This window comes from Lipotes vexillifer, unplaced genomic scaffold (genome assembly GCF_000442215.2).
Source record: "Lipotes vexillifer unplaced genomic scaffold, Lipotes_vexillifer_v1.1 scaffold641, whole genome shotgun sequence".
Classification (NCBI taxonomy): Eukaryota; Metazoa; Chordata; class Mammalia; order Artiodactyla; family Lipotidae; genus Lipotes; species Lipotes vexillifer.
The window spans coordinates 360,889-381,187 of NW_006780658.1; the positions used below are offsets into that span (position 1 = coordinate 360,889).

At 38.8% G+C, this 20,299-nt stretch overlaps 1 protein-coding gene and 2 non-coding genes across 3 annotated transcripts in view; 2 read left to right on the forward strand and 1 right to left on the reverse strand.

The window, feature by feature from the left end:
• Nucleotides 1-3,975: 3,975 nt before the first annotated feature.
• On the forward strand, nt 3,976-4,046 carry TRNAE-UUC (transfer RNA glutamic acid (anticodon UUC)). Its single transcript has one exon. It is a non-coding gene; the product is annotated as a tRNA-Glu (tRNA).
• A 7,846-nt stretch (nt 4,047-11,892) lies between these two features.
• The window catches only part of MLF1 (myeloid leukemia factor 1), a 35,747-nt gene continuing 27,340 nt past the window's right edge, over nt 11,893-20,299 (forward strand). Inside the window, exon 1 of the mRNA XM_007454115.1 lies at nt 11,893-12,030. Within this exon, the coding sequence (XP_007454177.1) occupies nt 11,984-12,030 (47 nt within the window). The 5' untranslated portion in view covers nt 11,893-11,983. The remainder of the gene's footprint in view (nt 12,031-20,299) is intronic.
• TRNAG-CCC (transfer RNA glycine (anticodon CCC)) lies at nt 17,948-18,020 on the reverse strand. Its single transcript has one exon. It is a non-coding gene; the product is annotated as a tRNA-Gly (tRNA).

The window sequence follows — 20,299 nt, forward strand, 5'->3', positions numbered from 1 at the left end:
TGCTGTAATTTTCTGATTTTATATTCCCTACCATTTCACTTTGATTGAAGCTTTATGCTCTTGTGAGTGATCTTATTTCATAAAGCCGACTTGCCATATACAGCTCAGTTGGACAGACAGATCTATAAGAGTATTTGGGTTAAATGATAAATATAATTAGAAAATGAGAGGACCATGTAAAAACAAATACTGGGTTATTTAGTGCCTTTAGCTAGAAATCGGCTTGTCCTACAAGCTGACTGCCATGAGTAAGACTGAATAAGCCATAATCATCAAAATGACTGAGAATTAAGAAAGAAAATTAATTCGCAAAGGTAATCGCTATAGATCTTATTAGTTCAGGAATAACCTACCTTAGGACTTTAATTAAAAATAGTATTTATTCCAGATAAATGAGTGCTGGCAGGTTTCTGCAGAATCCATAATCTTGGTTATGCTAAATCTTCTTATATTAAGGCAGACATCATTAATCTCATTTGAGATGCCCTCCTGTCTGACAGCCCTTACAGCACTGGGGCTATTTCTTGCAGCAGCCTTTTTATCTTCACAAAAGAGTTATAACTCATGTAGATACCTAATGTAAAAAGGTCTAGGCAATTAGAGACATCACTCTGAGATCTACACTGGCATTTTATCATGTTAGAAAGCTTCTCATAATGAGTTTGTTCTCAAATGGAGGCCAATATCTCAACACTACCATTAAATTAATGGTGGTTATTTTATTATTTTATTTATTTATTTATTTATTCCTTCCATTCTTTGTTCCAGAGAAGCGTCAGGTATTTTATAATAATTCAAAGACTATGACCAGATAAAAGAGAAATCCTAACAAGTCAGTGAAGAAAATAGGGCCAAGGAGAGAATGAGAGTAGAAAAGGCAGGAAGAAGTTAGAAGGAATGAGGCTAATATCCTAAACACATGCTGTAAAGTTCTGTAAAATTATATAACTCTCAAGCTTGCCAGCTGACTGTTGGCTTATATTCCAAGTTTTATATAATTATTAATTCTGAAAAATTTGTTCCCTGCCTATTCTGATTATTTCTGTACAAGTTACTAATGGATGCATGCACTGGGTTGAATAGCATCCCCCCAAAATTCATGTCCACCTGCAACCTGTGAATATGACCTTATTTGGAAATAGGGTCCTTGCAGATGTAATCAAGTTAAGATGAGGTCATACTGGATTAGGGTGGGCCCTAAATCCAGTGACTGGCATCCTTATAAGGAGAGGGAAATTTGGATTCAGAAACACACAGGGGAGCAGGCCACTTGATGATGGGGGCAGAGACTGGAGAGATATGGGGACAAGCCAAGGAGTGAGGCAAGGAAAGAATTCTTCCCCAGAGACTTCAGAGCCAGCACGGCCCTGCCGACAGCTTGACTTCTAACCTCCAGAACTGTGAGAGAGTAAATTGCTGTTGTTTAAGCCACCCAGATACTCTGTTATGACAGCTCCAAGAAACTAATACAACCCTTAAACATTTTTCTTTCTAAGAACCCGGAGTACATGCCCAGTATGAAAATAAGGATTCAAAGGGAGAAAAATTAAGTAAAAGAAATAAAATTCCAAAACTGTTGTCTAGTAAGCTTTTTGTTTAAAATGTATAGCTCTCCTATACATGCTGGCTAGTGACAAAACAAGTAGCAAGTAAACAAGTAACAAATATTAAAAGGGGGAAAAAGCTCTTGGAAGCATCCAATCACATTTAGTTTAACAGATTGCTTTTATATGGATAAATGGGCTTTTGATACTTTATTGCATACACTATGAAAGTCTGAATTTCCCCAAAACTATACAGGGACCGCTGACCCGCTCTCTGGCACAGAGGAGACTAGCTGTTTCATTTACCTCCAATTGAGGGAGGGCCTAACCTAGAGCTAGAGTCAAAAACCATAAGTACTTCAACTTACAAAACTGTGATGCAAGCATTTTAGAGCACAGGCAAGATTATCTCAGGTCTACTTTAAGACAGCAGAATTAGAAAGGTAATATAATACCCCAAACTGATAAACTTGTGCTAAATGTTTGCACACCAGATGAAAAACATTAGTTTGTAATCTAAATATCCTGCAGAAATGAAACTACTGCTTCCTGGTGCCAGTATTTTAAGATATGGACAGCCAGTGATGTGGCAACTGGCATCCACTCACAAAGGCCTTCAGCTGGGAGTCGGGGCACTTCTCAGCTCTCACAACACAGGCCTTGCTGTCAGCGCAGCTTTGAGCTATGCTCAGAAGGCAGTACGTGGATGCTACTGGGCTCAAGTATCCTTTCCTGCCATGACAACTCAAGCTCGCAGTAACTAGATCACAGACTCGAAGCCTGCGGGCCAGATTCAGCCCACAGCCTTGTATTGTTTGGCCTGCTAGGGTATCTTGTTCTTAACTGCTAACTTTAAAAAATTGAAAGATTTCATGTGAAGTTCCATACTACCAGTGGGCATGAATTTCTGCAGGGCAGTCATCTGGAGCTGAGTAGCAGTTCCCCACTTTGCTGGAGACAAGCCCCCTCCAGTGCCCACTGTCACGCCCTTCCAGGCACCCATGGCCATACAGCACAGGGATAAGAGTGTGGGTTACCAGCCAGACTCCCAGGGTTCTCCTGGATATGTGACCTTGAACACATGCTTGCTCTTCTCTGACCATTAGCTTCCTCTCATGTAAAATGGGTGTAATAATAGTGTCTATCTCATTAGATTGTTTTGGGGATTAAGAGAGTTAAAACATGTAAAACACTTAGAGTGGTGCCTGGCACACAGTGGAAACAATAAATGTTTGTTCTTACTCTCCTTATCATCTTACCTATTCCACTTCTCTCACTTTCATTACTTACCTGGCCCTTACTGATGTTTGTGTTTTTGACTGTGGCTCCAGGCAAAGCCCCTTCCTCAGTTGGAGATAAAGGAGACCGCTAGTCTCCTGTGTGCCAGACAGCAAGGCAGCAGGGGTTATACCAGTGCATCGATCAAGAGCCCAGATTCTACAGCCAGGCAACCTGGCTTCCAGTCCCAACTCTACTACTTCCTAGCAATACGCTCTTACACATATTAACTCTCTAAAGCCTGTTTAGTTACTTCTATAAAAGAGTAATGGAACTGTTGTGAATTAAAGTGCCTAGCACATAGTAGGTTTTAGCTTTTATCATTAAGAACATGCAGCAGACCACACAGCATTCTCCTGCCCACCAGCAACCCCAGGCCTGGCCCACCTCAGTTTCTCCCAACAGGCTCCAGTGCCATTCCAAAGTATGAGCCCTGCTGGAGGCTGTATCCCAAGGGAGATTCCGGGTCTGAGGGTGATAAATGAATTAGGAAGAAACCAGGTATAGGTTGGAGCTACTTATGATTAACTCCCTGTCACCCCTTTATCTTGTTATGCCCAAGTATATACCCCAGAGAGCATTAGAACTTGCATGGCCTTGAAATTAAAAACAACTCTTCTAAGATGGAAGCAAATTTTTTCTAACACTTCAAATAGTAAACACATCGAAGCATATGACAAGGATGAAGGCATTCAAGTTCTTAAAGTTTTCCAAAATAATTCCCTCAAGCCCTGGACAGCCTTCTCATATGATTGCCTTCACAGTGGGACATCCACCCACAGCTTGAATTCTCTCCAAATCTTATCAAAGGTTTAAAAATAACTTTTAAAATAATGCTTTAGACAGTCACATTAAACAGTTCCTGAGAACAGATGACCTCAATGGTGTTTCTTAAAGAATGCTACCTACTATTCAACTTATTTTAGGCTTCGTGATTCTAAAATTTTTCAATTTTTTAAAGACGCAACAAAATGTTCCTTCTATTTTAGACACAAAAGAAATATAGACAGTTGCAAACATCAAAGAGTTGACTCAATAGAAAAATCCTCCTTATGAAATTATTGTCTGTAGAAAGCTTTCCGAATTTCAATGAAAATAAAGATTAAAAAACAGCTGAATGTTAAATTGATTTTAAAAATTAAGTCATGAGAATTCCCTGGCAGTCCAGTGGTTAGGATTCGGCACTTTCACTGCCGGGCCCGGGTTCAATCCCTGGTCAGGGAACTAAAATCCCGTAAGCTGCACGGCCCAGCCAAAAAAAAAGAAAAATTAAGTCATGTACAAGAATGGTCATAGCAGAAATGCCAAAAAAAAAGGAACAATCCAAAAATCTATCAACAGTAGATGGGTAAATTACTTGTGGTAGATTCATACAATAAAATATTATACAGCAATGAAAAATAATAAACTGCTACATGCAATAATATGAGTGAATTTTGCAAACATAATGTTAAGCAAAAGAAGCAAATCTCAGAATACTAGTTACTTTTGAGAGAGATGATCTGGGAGGGACCACGAAGGAATTTTCTGGGGTATTTGAAATGCTTTGTATCTTCAACTGGGTGGTGTCTACATAGGTTTATTCGTATGTAAAATTTTATTGAGCTGTACATTTACAATTAGTGGACTTTCCATATTTAAATTACACCTCAATTTAAAAGTAAGTTAAAAAACTTATCAGTCTTCGGGTGTGGATTTCCATAACTACACATGGCTCCGTTAGGGTCTCTGTGGAAAGTTTGTCACTTAGAAAAAAAATTAGTATAACATATTTCTACTTGACATTGTCATTCAGATTCCTTGTCTTTGGAGTAATAGCCTTCATTTTATTCATTAAATAACATTTTTGCCACTGTTTGTTTTTAAGGAAAATTTAAAAACCTTTTGATGTACTTAAACCAAACAAGCTATGCCAAAGTTTGGACAATCTTGGCAGCTTCACATATATGCCGTTTCACTCCATCAGGTTCTTTTTCGTTATGAGAACTACCTAGGGGTGTAGTGAGAAGAAAATGTCCTTGAAGTGGCCCCATCTGGATCAGAATCCCTCTTCTACTAGTCTCCAGCTAGAGGACCTTGGCAAATCACTCCACCTCCGTGAATCTGTGTTCTCTTCTGCAGAATGGAGATGGTGCCTCCCTCACAGGGTTACTGAGAGAATTAGGATAAAATTTGTAAAACTTTTGGTAGACAATTTTTAGGTGGAAACTGTTAGTAAATGGAAGTGAGCCCTTAGCTAAGTCTATATTTTAAAAAGAACATGGCACGTGCTTCAAAATATCCAAGTCTCAAAGATTTACATATAAGAAATGTGGGAAAGGCCAAAATTTTGCCCATATTTAACAACAGTATAATCCATGATTCAGCCCTGACCCTACAGTGAGCCTTCACTCCCTCCCCAGTGTTATTCTGTCCTCTCTGGCCTTCCATCACTAGGACAGAACATTCCTCTGCTTCTCTCCTACAAAATTCCTTTTTGCCACCTGAACGTTAGGACCCCAGCCCAGGGACTAAAGCCTCGGATTCTGCCTCCAAGGGGCTGCCTAAAGCACCTTTCGGCAGAGGCAGATCTCTTGTTACCAATACCTCAAAGGTGACATTTTCTCAATGTTTTTCTAAATAAAATATGACTCAATTACAATTTGTGCAAAATAACGTGTCCACAGAGAAAACAAGCTATAAACGTAAACACCACTGGAGAAGTGTGCTGCTTATTCGTGGCGTGCTGTGAACAAAACTCCTGGCTCTCACCTCAGCAGCAGGCACCAAAAAGGAGGACTTAGCGTTGAAAATTTTTCTCTGTGAAGTCAAATTTGCTTTGAAGGTTTACTTCACTGGAGGAAAAACTTGCTTTAGAGAATATGATTCTCAAGGGAGAAGAATGCTATTGACATTTAGGACAAGACGGTTCTTCGTTGTGCCAGACTGTGCCACACATCGTGATACGCTTAGTGTCCTGACTCCACCCAGCGAGTGGAATAAAGATGGCTTCAGGGATGCAGCACAGTTGGCAACTAACTCCACCTTGGCATTGTCTCCCTGGAAGAGAAGGAAGGGTCACCCCCAATAGAATGAGAACACAGAATATAAATCAAGTTCAGCTACAGGAAAATAAAATTACATTTCTTGCTCATGAATTTGTGGATGAGCTGGGTACATTAACTAGTGACAAGTAGAAAGAATTCATGCTTGGGAGGGGGCTACCGTGATCAAGTGTGCAACACCTAAGGGGGCACCAGTCATACCGTACACATTGTAGATTTATAAATTTACTAAACAATTGTCCCATTAATGGAAGTATCTTAAGAGGGAGGCAACTGTTCCTAATTTGAACAATGATGCTGTAGGGACCAGAGGTGGCCCCAACAGGGAGTTTGAACACCTTGGACCTATGCTTTTATTATATGTCTTTTATCACTATGTATGATTTCCCATCTTTCATAAAAATATAATGCAAACTTGTAAGAGGGCTGGTAAGACGGCTAGTTGAAAAGAGAATAAACACTAAAAAGAAAATGAATCATACCTTTCAGAAAAATTGGATTTGTGATACAACTTTTAATTTTTAAAAATTTGAAAGAAAGAAAGATCATGGGGTTAAGACAGATGTCCCCAAATGATCTCAGGTCATGAGCCCTTAGTGCCTCAGTAATATATTCACTGTGCCCCCTAGGTCTGAAGAAATACTCAGTAGTTGGTTCTGTTTATTACCAACAGCTTAAGTCCAAACAACTTAAATATGTATGTCCTAGAAACTCAGTAGCCTTCTTAAAAATTACATACATTGAAAGAAAAAAATTTTTATATCATTCTTAAATAATCACACTGACAGATGTGTGCCACTCTAGCATGGCTTAACTTCTCAAACTTCGGGAACAGATTGAGCTTTGCCATCAACATTTCCTTCTCCACGTTGATTTTCACAAGGTACTTCCTTGTCATCCTGGTAATTTCTAAAAACCTAGCTTTCCAAAGCTATGACATCACCTTAAGGAATGTAGCACAGTATTGAAATATGTGAACTATCTCAAGCCAGTAGATTCACAACATCTGACAGATGTCAAGTTTCTGTTTCCTTTGAAATTTTTTAATTAAAAGAAAAAATTTTATTTTTTTGGCTACTCTGGGTCTTCATTGCTGCATGCGGGCTTTCTCTAGTTGTGGTGACCAGGGGCTACTCTTCATTGTGGTGCACTGGCTTCTCATTTGCAGAGGTTTCTCTCATTGTGGAGCATGGGCTCTAGGTGTGCGGGGTTCAGTAGTTGAGGCGCATGGGCTCAGTACTTGCGGCTCGCGGACTGTAGAGTGAGGGCTCAGTAGTTGTGGTGCACGGGCTTAGTTGCTCCACGGCATGTGGGATCTTCCCGTACCTGGGATTGAACCCCTGTCCCCTGCATTGACAGGCAGATTCTTAACCACTGGACCACCAAGGAAGTCCTCCTTCAAATTTTTAAATGTCGCATGGCACCCCCTGTGAATTTGCTGTAACTCTCCTGCAGCATCTCTGTGCACAGTTTAAGACAAATGGATTGAGACAGTGAAACCCTAGACACGTTGAAATTAACTGTAGTAAAGATATTTATCATGGCCTAACACCCATGGCTCTGCAGAGCTAGAATTAAGTCTGAAAGTCCAGCACTCAAGAACCTGTTTACTTCTTGGGCACTTGAGATAATGTCTTCAAAAGCATTTTGAAAATTCTGAAGTGCTGTAACAATAATACTTGCCAAATTAGCTGGTAAAAGAGCTGTCTGCAAGAATGTAAGATCCAAGAGGCCAGGGAGTTGTGAATCCTCAATGCCTAGAATAGTGCTCGGGATATAGCTATTTTTTAATTAATAGATGAAAGAAAAGAGGGCACACTGACATTTCAAACTCTTGGTATTTTTAATAGAGTTGTAGGGTTGTCGTGGGTTTCATGCTTTTCTTTGTATTCTCTCAACTTGGTCAGTGACTTTCCAAATGAAACCTAAGTTGTAGTGTGGTTAGAGATTACTATGTGTCTTGGTGTGTTTCTCCTTGGGTTTATCCTGCCTGGGACTCTCTGCGCTTCCTGGACTTGGGTGGCTATTTCCTTTCCCATGTTAGGGAAGTTTACAACTATAATCTCTTCAAATATTTTCTCTGGTCCTTTCTCTGTCTCTTCTCCTTCTGGGACCCCTATAATGCAAATGTTGTTGTGTTTAATGTTGTCCTAGAGGTCTCTTAGGCTGTCTTCATTTCTTTTCATTCTTTTTTCTTTATTCTTCTCCGAGGCAGTGAATTCCACCATTCTGTCTTCCAGGTCACTTATCCGTTCTTCTGCCTCAGTTATTCTGCAATTGATTCCTTCTAGTGTATTTTTCATTTCAGTTATTGTATTGTTCATCTCTGTTTGTTTGTTCTTTAATTCTTCTGTTTGTTCTTTAATTCTTCTAGGTCTTTGTTAAACATTTCTTGCATCTTCTGGATCTCTGCCTACATTCTTTTTCTGAGGTCCTGGATCATCTTCACTATCATTATTCTGAATTCTTTTTCTGGAAAGTTGCCTATCTCCACTTCATTTGGTTGTTTTTCTGGGTTTTATCTTGTTCCTTCATCTGGTACATAGTCCTTGCCTTTCCATTTTGTCTATCTTCCTGTGAATGTGGTTTTCGTTCCACAGGCTGCAGAATTGTAGTTATTCTTGCTTCTCTGGAGATTATATATGTAAAAGTGTCTAGTACTTAGAGATACTCAGTAAATGATTAATTTTTTATAGGGAGATAAAGCAGGGTGGTGGCAAGAATACTAGCTTTGGAATAGGGCTAATTTGGATTTGAATTGACTGGATAATCACCAGATTTCTCTGTGTCTCAGGTTTTCCATATGTAATATGGAGACAAACATCTTAGTACAGCAGTCCTCAACCTTTTTGGCACCAGGGACTGGTTTTGTGGAAGACAATTTTTCCAGGGATGGAGGGTGGGGAATAGTTCAGGCGGTAATGTGAGCGATGGGAGCAATGGGGAGCAGCAGATGAAGCTTTGCTTGCTCACCCGCCGCACACCTCCTGCTGTGTGGCCCGGTTCCTAACAGGCCGCGGACTAGTACCAGTCCACGGCCCAGGGGTTGGGGACCCCTGTCTTAGTATACAGAGTTGTTGTAAGAATTAAATGAGAAAATGTATACAAAGCACTTAATACAATGCCTGGAACATAAGAAGTACAAACAGGAGCTATTATCCTAATAGGTAATTTTCACTTTACTTGACTTATCTCATTCCTCTGAAGGTAAGTTTCAGGACCTATGAATAAACTGTGCAATATATACACCAGGCACATGCTACCTCAGGACCTTTGCACTGGCCTGGAATGCTCTTCCAATACATGTCCACTTCTTTCCAGTGAGCCTGCTCAAATTCACCTTCACGATGAGGCCTACACAGAATTCCCTGTTTATAACTACACACCTCCATCCCCCTTATCCTGCTTGGTTTTTTCCCCTAACACTTATCACCTTTTAACGTACTACTTTCTATGTTATTTATTTTCATTCTGCCCTCACAAGAATATACACTCCAGGAGGACAGGGATTTTTGTCTGTTTTGTTCACCAACAACTCAGTGTCTAGATCAATCACTGACAGAGGGTAGGCACTCAGTAGATATTTGTACAATTGAATTGAATTGATTTTAATATATTCCCACTGAATTTTATACTGTTTAATTTGGGTCCATTTTTTAGTTTGTCAGCATAATTTTGAGAAATAATAACTTGCTTTCATCCTGCATCTTTAAGTGTGGCCCATCACCCACATTGGTGTAAGTAGCCCCCACCAGGGAAAACTCCAGGCACCCCACCCAATTCAATTATTGGCTGTGTGAACTTTGGCAATTTTCTTAGCCTCTCTGTGTCTTGGTTGCATTACCTATAAATGGAGATAAAAATCCATTGCTACTCCATAAAAATCTTGTGAGGATTTAATGAGTTAATACACATGAAGTGCCTATAACAGTGCCTGGCACACATTCAGTAAATATGAGCTATTGTTTTTCTATCTACAGCCAGGTCCAGGACCTTCTCCCCTTAGTCCTGCTCTGAATCTCTATTCTCCCCTCCTCTGGTATTCATCCTCTGCCAACCCACTTCATCTTTCACCTCCTCCCTCTTTACCTATCTGATCTGAAACTGATGAGGTCTCTTTAGCTTCAACTGTCCTTTTTCCTCTACTAACTATTTTTTAAGCATTGGCCATTAGGCCCAAACTGTTTTTAGAAGCTCCAGGTAACTCCCTGACTAACCTGTGCCTGGACTAAAGTTTTTATGTTTTAACAGTGCAATTCTAAGAAAAATCCCAATGGGAACAAAGGGGAAAAACTTCTCACAAGTTGCTTTATTTGACCTTAATCCAGAACTATTTTAATCCTATCATTTATCACCAATAACTTACCCCATTTCATTTAAGTTTTTTTTTGTGTTTTTTTTTTAAAGCGTGGCCTCCTTAACATCTTGGGTTGTATTATTTTAAAGAGAAAATAATTTCAGGTCTTCTGAAACTATTTTTTTTTTTGCCTTGAAACTAATCAAGAAGATCCCTAATATGTATATGCTCTCTGAACTTCATTCTGAGGCTGGGGAAGAAAATATCCTCTTCCCTGGAAGGGCTATACTATCTCAACTTGGGCTGTGAAGGCTGCCCAACCTCATGTCACCAGTCTCGGGAAAGGGGGGCTGCCAGAGAACTTGGCTAAAGGTGGGGAGGTAAAAGGTCCAAAGGATTAAATTTCTGGCTCCCAAAATAACCCTGAGTACTCCTGCCACCTCCAAATCAGGCCCTGCACGCTTCTTCCCTCTGGCAGAGTGCCACTTCTCTGGCCCAATCCCAGGAGGCCCTGTGGAGCCATGGATAACACTCTGTCTCCACATGACAGCCCTCTAGAGAGGCTGGGGAGCCCCCTTAATTAAGGATGGACGTGCAAGGTGCATTTTCTCTTCTTAGACTCAATTGTTCTTCTCTTTAATGTTCTTTCTTTCTTCTTCTCCACGTTTCTCTAGGCTCCTGCAAGTTCTCAGGACAGTGTTTTCCAAAGCTCAATAATATGAGAACCACTGTCATGATGCCCTCCCCCTTCCCCCCTCCCCCCTCCCCCCAATATATCCAAATCCCACCTGTACTGTTTCCTTAAATTAGCTCACTTTTTCGCTTAGTGTTTAAAGACTAGTTACTGCTTTAAATTTAAAACCAGTTTCACTTGCCATAAACAGAAGGCTCAGACATAAATATAATTAAAACAAAAATATACAGTAATGGAATTTTAGTTGGCTATGGCTGCTTGCTGCAGGCCTTGTGCCTGAGTCCTGCTCTGTTAAGGAATGCTGGAGAAGGTGTTAAAGACATACCAGTATCAAAATGAGACTTGCTTCTTGAAATAGGGACTGGAAAGAGGATGGAAAAGAGCAAAGTTCTCATCTTATTTTTAAATAACATGTCTACGTAAAGCTTAAACATTTCCCACTTTGGGAAACACTGCTTTCAGTTCAGGCTCACAAAAGGCAAATATTGTTTGTTGAAATCTGATAGGCCTCATCCCATTCCCCTCAAGTACTGGGTACACTATTAACTGTACTCAAAAACTTTTTGCATATCTTTTCTTATTATTTGTTCACAGTGTCCGACCAACCACCACAGAGTGTTTCGGATATAGGACTCTGCTGTGTATCACAAAATGTGGCCGGTGAATGGGTCTTTGGATGACATTTAGCCTAAATCTTGACCCATCTCCATTTTCCGGAAAAGAGACTTGGGGTTCGAGGCCGAGGGGCATTTGCCCAAGGTCACACAGCGGGTAGACTGATTTCTGTGTTCCTGCAGCCCAGAGAACAAGCTATCTTATGCTACCTGAGGCTTCACAATGGGTTGCCTGGCTGGCTGGCGCGTGGCCAAACTTCCAGTCTCCTGTGTTTATGGCGGTTGCCATGGCAGTGGCACATTGTTTCCCCGCCTCATCTTGGTGACGTTATGGGACCAGCGTCCAATGGAGAAGCAGCTCCGCGTCAAGCACCGCCTTTCCCGACGGGCACGGCCTTAGCGACTGGGAGACAAGCGTTGACAGTGCTGGACCGGCTGGCTCGGGTCGCGGCCGCGGCGTTACATCGTTTTCCAATCTGTCCGCAAACGCCGCCGCCCGAGACAGAGCCAGGATGTTCGGGATGCTGAGCAGCAGCTTTGAGGATGATCCCTTCTTCTCGTGAGTGTCGGCGGGCCGGGAGCCGGCGGTCGCGCGGGAACTCGGGGATCTTGAGCGGAGCTATCTTAAGGGAAAAGAGTCAGTTAAAACTCAAGAGGGCGAGAGGGAATTCGAGTGACTCCAGGAGGCAGCTTGAGGGAGAGGAAGACTTGGGGGGCGTGAGAGGGAACGGAGAAGATTTAGGGGCGTGTGAGGGAGAGGAGAGGAGGATTTCGGGACGTGAGAAGGAGGGGAGAGAAATTTGCCGGGCGTGAGGTGGGGGGAGGTCTGTGCAGGCTTCCCCGCCCAACAAACCTGTGTGCCGGCTGCTCTCAACTTGGCCAGACTTCGGATACTTCCCGCCCCCCAACCCCTGTGCTTCTGGTGTTGGGAGTCCCGCCTTCGCAGCCGCAGAGGCTTTGCAGGTGACGACGGTAACTGCCCTCTCGGTGGAACTTCTGCAGAGAATTATACTTACAGGACCCTTTCCACACCTGCTTCTATTCCAAATGAGGGGCAGGGAATGTTTAATAAGTCTTCGAAAAAGGAAACTTTTTTTTTTAAGCAGTATTTTCCATAATACGTGCTTATAAGAGCACTTGGAGAGTTTTGCTGTCTCTCCCTGGAAGTGGTTGGAAATTGCCAGGTGCCCTGTTTGTTTCCTTGGCTTGCTTTGTTACAAAGCTAGCCTTGTTTGGAAAGAGACTCCTCTTTCTGTCAAAAGTACAAATAGGACAGGGAATCAGAGAGAGGTGCACTGAACACCTCAGGTAAACAAGTGCCAACCCAGTGAATGGTTCCAGGTGAAATAATATGATGCCTTAAGACGAAGAAATTAGTTGTTTCATTATGACCTAATTTTCTGGGTTTTGCTGTGTCTTGTTTTTTCTTTAGTTCTTCCTTTGTCGATTATATAAAAGTAATAACACAATCTAGTGATCCCTAAAACAGGAAGATTTGTGTTACTTTTTTACCCAAGTGTTTTGCCAGTTTGAATTTTGACTTGCTGTCCTAATTTATTTTGATCGCCTAAATTCTCTATCTATGTAACTTGGGGAACATCTTTTTAAAAAGTTAAAATGTTAACAGTTTACTACATCGATTTTTTTGTTTGTTTTTGAAGAAAAATATTATATTGGCTTAAATGTATTAGTACTATATTAAAACCAAATAACATAAAAGTAATAACTGAAAGAAAATTAACAGTAGAAAGATAAAAATGATTAATTTTGAAAAAGTTAAATGATTAATATTTTATTCTAAAGATTATTCATTATAATTAAGGGGTGTATGGACTCCAGCAAATTTATCATGCTGCTTTAACTTGTTTAGGAGCAATTGGGACGCTTATGACCAGTGTCATTTTAACACATTTCAAATTTTGGATTATGATTTGCTCTTTTAAAAGCCTCTGAGAGTAGGGACTAAATATATCCATAGATTAGTTGAGCTGTTGAAGTGGCTCTTATGTAACTGTGACAGTACAATGGGCGACAGTTAAGAAGGTTATGACAGACAACTTTTGAGTTGTATTGTCTTTGATTATACCAAAAGAGCAATGAACTAAACTAAACCATGAATGTATAATTAGTACCTTCTTTAAAACGTCTAGCAAAAGTGTAATTTAAACTCTTGGGTGATGCTTTCTGAGCAAAGGCAATGAACCCAAGAGTCAGGGTCAGAAATAGTAACAGACCACAAATAGTAGGCATACACCAAAGAACACTCTTCCCATGCGCTTAGGATGAATAGGACCATCAGTTACATGTCAGTAGGTTTTTCAGTCATCATTTTCTGTAACCTTCTTCAAATGCAGGCAACCATATCATAAAAATCTGGGATAAAATTAATTAACTTTATAAAACTGTCGTATAATTTATTTGTTCCACAATTAACAATATAGAGAATAAACATAATTAGGGGAGACAAGGGAGAAAGAGAATGTGAGTTTATATTTATTTCAAGTAATGTGTCATTTGACCCACCCCTTTTACCCGAACCCCAAACAAAATGAGAATCCACTACTTAATACAAGTCAAGCATAAGGAATTGATAAAGGTGACAGACTCCTTATTAAATCATCCACTGACTTTAAGGAACACAGAAGGGTTCCATACCCACCATCTTTTATATAAATATTATTCCTATTGCTAACATTATGTGTCTGGTCATTGGGTTCTCTAGTGGCTATTTTAATGTCTGACATGTAGAAAGTATTCAAGAGATATTGTTTAATGACACTCTGGTGTCTTTTACTCTGTCTTGTAGTTAATGTGGTATTTAGTTGATTGCTGGATTGCTGAAATTAGTTACAGATGGTCCCCAATTTACGATGGTTCCACTTAAGAGTTTTCAACTTCACCATGGTGAGAAAACAATACACATTCAGTAGAAACCATACTTTGAATTTCAGTCTTTTCCCGGGCTAGCGACATGTGGTACAACACTGTCACGAGGTAGGCAGTGACAGGGGCAGTGAGCCTCAGCTCTGTCAGCCACACGATCACGAGAGTGAATAACCCATCACTGACAACCATTCTGTTTTTCACTTTTAGTACAGTATTCAATAAATTACACGAGGTATTCAATACTTTATTATAAAGTAGGCTTTGTGTTAGATAGTTTTGCCCAACTGCAGGCTAACGTAAGTGTTCTGAGCACGTTTAAGGTACACTAGGCTAAGCTATGATGTTTGGTAGATTAGATGTATTAAATGCATTTTCAACTTACGGTTATTTTCACCTTACGATGGGTTTATCAGGATGTAACCCCATCACAAGTAGAGGAAGATTTGTATTTGCATTCAACAGATGCCATTGTCGATGTTGGCACTTTCTAATTTAAATACTACCATTTTCGAAATAATTCATTAGTTCAGAATCAGGGATATTAATAATAAGCACACTACTAATTTACTAATTAAAAGTGGGCAGACAAAAAGTATATACTTCTTGGATTATAAAATTAGAATTATTAAATAAATTGGGACTAGTAAAATACAGTGTCAAATTGTCAAACACTTTAGAGATTTGAGTAAAAAACAAAATCTAGTTTTGAATTCAAGTATATTCATTTTTAATGGTTACCTTCCTATAATAGCACATATTAAATGTTTCATCAGAAAATTAAAGGGAAACTTTAAAAGTGATATTTTAAAGTTCATTGTTTCATTATATATTTGGGACATTTTTGGTGTCATAATATGTTTCAGAGCTGAAGTTATTTCAGTGAAAATTGCCTCACATATACCTTTTTAAACAAATAATACTTGTAATTTGGTTAAAAACACAAAGGCTAAGAGCTAGCATTTCCTGGCATGCAGTTTTCTCTCAAGAATACTACTTTCTCCTCCCGTTTGCATTTTCTTAAGAATAGAAATATGCAAGTATGGACAGAAAAATTAATTTGAGAATAAAATGATTTTGGCATCTATCCTACACCCTAAAAAACATTGATTATTAAATATAAAAGTTTACATATATTTAGTACAATCTAGAAACTTATGCTTTGTACAGAAACATGAACTTTGAATCTTCTGAGCTACGGAAATTAAATTCTGATTGTGCAAGTCTACAAAGAATAGCTATGTTACTACTTATCAGCTATTAGACATTAAACAGCCTTTAATAAGGCACATTAGCCTTATTTTTCATAGTAAATTGTTAGCATTTCTTTAAGCCACCCAAACTCTTCATGTGGGCACCATATTGTGATGACCAGTCTTTGGTTAGAGAAACCCTGCATATAGTCTTAGGATGTTACTTTTTCTATCTCCTCGCTCTCATCAGGGCCTAAAATTTACATATCTATAAACTCTATTTTTAATTTTTAAAAATTTATTTATTTTGCACTTTGGAGGTAGTCAGAGGACACTGCTTTGACCTATTTACTGAGTTGAAAGTGAATGTATTACACATACAAGACAGGCATTGACTGATATTTTCTTGATTGAGAATATTGCCACGGCAGAAAATAAAACAAAATCACCTTATTAAATAAGCTAGACTGTTCGTTTGGGGCATTCTTTGTCTCGTTAAGTACGAACCATTGAGTTAGGAGCCAAGGAGCACAGCATGATTATGACATAGTCAAAGAATGCCATTTGGTACCATCTGATCATATCATAATGCTTAGTTCTATCAGTGACTTTGTAAGCATTCACACAGAAGTAGCGGAGTACCTACAGGATGGGAAGGAGCCATAGTCATTCCTACATCTCTTACAATATCAAAGCCTTCTGCCACACCACCATTTTAAACTGTGCTTCTAAACAGTAGGCAAATAAAATTGCCTATGGAAATGTAATTCATTCTTCAAGTATTTCTTAGTTTTCTACTATATGCCCAGCCCCGTGGACTTTGTTATAAATTTGTAGAAGTCATGGTCCATGCCCTAAAAGATTCTCTTACGAAGGTTATATGCATTATTTCTAGTGTCGAAAATACATCATCTTATTTATTTTCTTTATGGACCCATACACCTTACTGAGACTAGGAAACATTTTTTTGTGATCAAAGACCCATAGCAATCTGCTTATGCCACTACCATGTATAGTGGAAGGAAGGAATTTCCCTTGATGAATGGGACTGCCATATCAGTTATCTAAGACCCTTGTGTAATAAAGAATAGTGTACTGCTTTTTTACTTAGAAGCACAAATATCTATATTCTTGTACAGGCCAGTAAAATTGTAATTCTGGTAAAAAATATATATTACATGTATATATAATATAAATATTTATTATATATATATACACAACATATATATTTGAGAGAATCTTAAAGAAAAAAAAACTTATTCTGAAGTGAAACATTACCAGCCCTTAAAAAAAACACTTTTATGTTGAGGTTATCCCAAGAGACCCAGAATCAATCTAGGAGTTAAGATTTTTTTGTCGGGGGAGGGGGCAACAATTTTTCCTAGCTCCTGATAGGCAAATATAACAGAGTAGAAAACATATGTTTGGTGCCAAATTTCATTCTGTTTGATTGTGGTTTGTGTCAGCAATGCTGAAAGAAGTAGTAAGGCCATTATAATAGTATATGTAAATTTTTCCTCATTTAAATGAAAATGCATTCTCATGGAAAATCTGAAGACTATAGAAAATTTGGTAAAGGAAATCATGCAACCCAAGATTTTAGCTACTATCATTATTTTGGTGTATTTCGTTTCTATTTTCCATATATGAATTTTTTTCTCCAAAATTGGAACCAAACTTTATGGTTATAAATATACTGTTTTGGCTTCCCGGGTGGTGCAGTGGTTAAGAATCTGCCTCCCAATGCAGGGGACATGGGTTCGAGCCCTGGTAGGGGAAGCTCCCACATGCCGCGGCGCAACTAAGCCCCTGTGCCACAACTACTGAGCCCGCGCACCTATAGCCCGTGCTCCGCAACAAGAGAAGCCACCACAGTGAGAAGCCTGCGCACCGCAACAAAGAGTAGCCCCTGCTTACTGCAACTAGAGAAAGCCCGCGCAGCAACAAAGACCCAATGCAGCCAAAACTAAATAAATAAAATAAATAAATTTATAAAAATAAATATACTGTGCTTTTCCTCAACATATACCATAAGCATTTCCCTAGTCTTTAGGTATTCTTTAAAGCATGAATTTAGTGGATGCAAAATACTGCATCCTGTGGATGTACAAAGAATATTTTTCATATACAGCTGTAACCACATTTCAAGTTATTACTTTAGACCAGTTTATGTACACAGTATGACCAGTTTATAGGGTATTAGCTTTGTAAAGTGTCATCATATTTCTAGTTTATTTTCCTAGAAGAATAAAACATTAGTTTTCTTTCTTTTTTAAAAAATATTTATTTATTTATTTGGCAGCACCAGGTCTTAGTTGCAGCACGCGGGATCTTTGTTATGGCCTGTGGGATCTTTTGTTGAGGCATGCAGAATCTTTAGTTGCTGCATGCAGGATCTAGTTCCCTGACCAGGAATCGAACCTGGGCCCCCTGCATTGGGAGTGTGGAGTCTTAACCACTGGACCACCAAGGGAAGTCCCAAAACATTAATTTTCAAAAGAGAACAATATGAATATGTAGAAAAATGTAAAAACTCTTCCTACCTGAGAAAACAAATTCTATTAGATTAATTTTTTAAATATTAAAATAACTTCTTGCTACCACAAGAGATTTTGCCTTTGTTAAAAAAGAAAAAAATTCAAGCTTGAACGGGAGAAATCTTAAAGTCCTATTTCCAAGCAGCTGCTGTTTTGGGTAGACATGAGTTGAACTCACTTCAGGGTCCAGCCAGGTTTCTTCCTGAATGGTTCAGACAGGTGCAAAAGCCAGACTGTGAGCCCACTTTTGTCTTAATGCTTTTTCCAACAAGCAACCTTTTGTTCATGTCAATAAAAAAATTAAGATTTTTTTAGCATTTGCTCTATGTATATAGAACTCTACTCCTATTTAAATAAAGAGAAACCTGGGCACCATTTTAAATGAGCCACATTTAGTTGCTGCATTTTTAACCCAATTATAATGCAATCAGAAAAATAAATCTTACTGAATGTTATGTTTCTATAGGAAAATCATAGCTATTTAATACTCATTTATTCACTGAGCAAAACTAGCATTTCCTGAAGTATCTTTCTTCATGCAGTTGAATGTCATCCATGTATCTAAAGGGAAAGTTGACTGGTTTTCTTAAGTAACTACATATTAATTAGAATGAACATTTTAATCTTCATACTTGTACCCATATTCTAAGCTCTAAAATTCCAGTGAGTATAGAGATCTCAGCAAAATGACTCTCTTTTGAATCATCCATTTTAAAAACATCAGATGGTATGAAATTCTTTAACTCTACATAGTTCTATTTCTTATTTATTCTTTAAAGATTTTTATGAAACATTTTGAATATATACTACAAAAGTGTAACAGTATAACAATACTGCATACCCCTCGCCCAGAATTTCAAAATTTACACCTGCTTTACCCATCTCTATCACTGCTGCTGCCTCCAAAGTGTTTTGGGTTTTTTAAAATAAATTTATTTATTTATTTATTTTTGGCTGCATTGGGTCTTTGTTGCGGTGTGCAGGCTTCTTATTGCAGTGGCTTCTCTTGTTGTGGAGCACGGGCTCTAGGCGCACGGGCTTCAGTAGTTGTGACACGTGGGCTCAGTAGTTGTGGCTTGCGGGCTCCAAAGAGCAAGCTCAGTAGTTGTGGCGCATGGGCTTAGCTGCTCCATGGCATGTGGGATCCTCCCGGACCAGGGCTCGAACCCATGTCCCCTGCATTGTCAGGAGGATTCTTAACCACTGCACCACCAGGGAAGTCCCCAAAGTGTTTTAAACCAAATTCCAGACTTCTTGTCATCTTATTCATATGTATTTCCAAATACATCTCTGAAAAATATTGTTGTATTCTTACATCACCACAATGCCATATTTACATCTAACAAAATTAACAATAATTCCAATTTCTTGGTATCATCTGGCATTGAGTATCATCTAGATATGAAATACTTAGGAACAGTCTGGTTTTTAAGGTAAAAACTAGAAATTATTTCTTAGACACCTCATTTATTGGTCTTAGAACTACTTGAAACTCTGTCTCTTTAAGTAAAAAGTACGGAGATACATACACCAAATTCTGATTCCTTAATTGTAAACTAACTTTTGATCTTCACGTCTTGATTTGGGAAAGCATAAAACTCTGTTTCTGCCCTCTAGTCTCATTGTGTGCCATTGATCCACTTAATTTTTAAATTGTCACAACTTCCGCATAGTACTAGTTGCCTATAATTCTGCTAAAATAGTGATTCTCAAACTTTTAACAGGTGGCAGGTCTAGGAATAGTATTCTGTTAAATTTTCCGTGCCCATCACTCCTATTAATAAAACAAAAATCCAGAACTAAAAATTCTGTAAAAATTCATGGGAAAATTATGATATTTTTCTTCATTGTATGTATAATATCTTTACTTGATTATTCATAATATGTTAGAGTCTGTTTTTAGTTGGAAAAAATGAAATATGAATAATCTTTAAATAAACCTAATGCTCTAGTGTCTTCATTTTATCCTATTTCCTAAATGAATTTAGTACAAGTACATTTCTGTAGTTAATACTGAACGTTCAACTAAAGAGACCCTTCATTCTCAGAGATTCGGTTACTAATTTGGTTAAGAACAGTTTAATTTTTGGACTCCTGTTGAAATTTTTGTGTTCTGTTGCACTAAGAGCATCCTCAGCCTGCACACACTGGAAAGCACTTTCCTTTTATGACTTTGCATAAAATTTGTCAGCAGGAGGGGGGCTGGAAAGTGGGC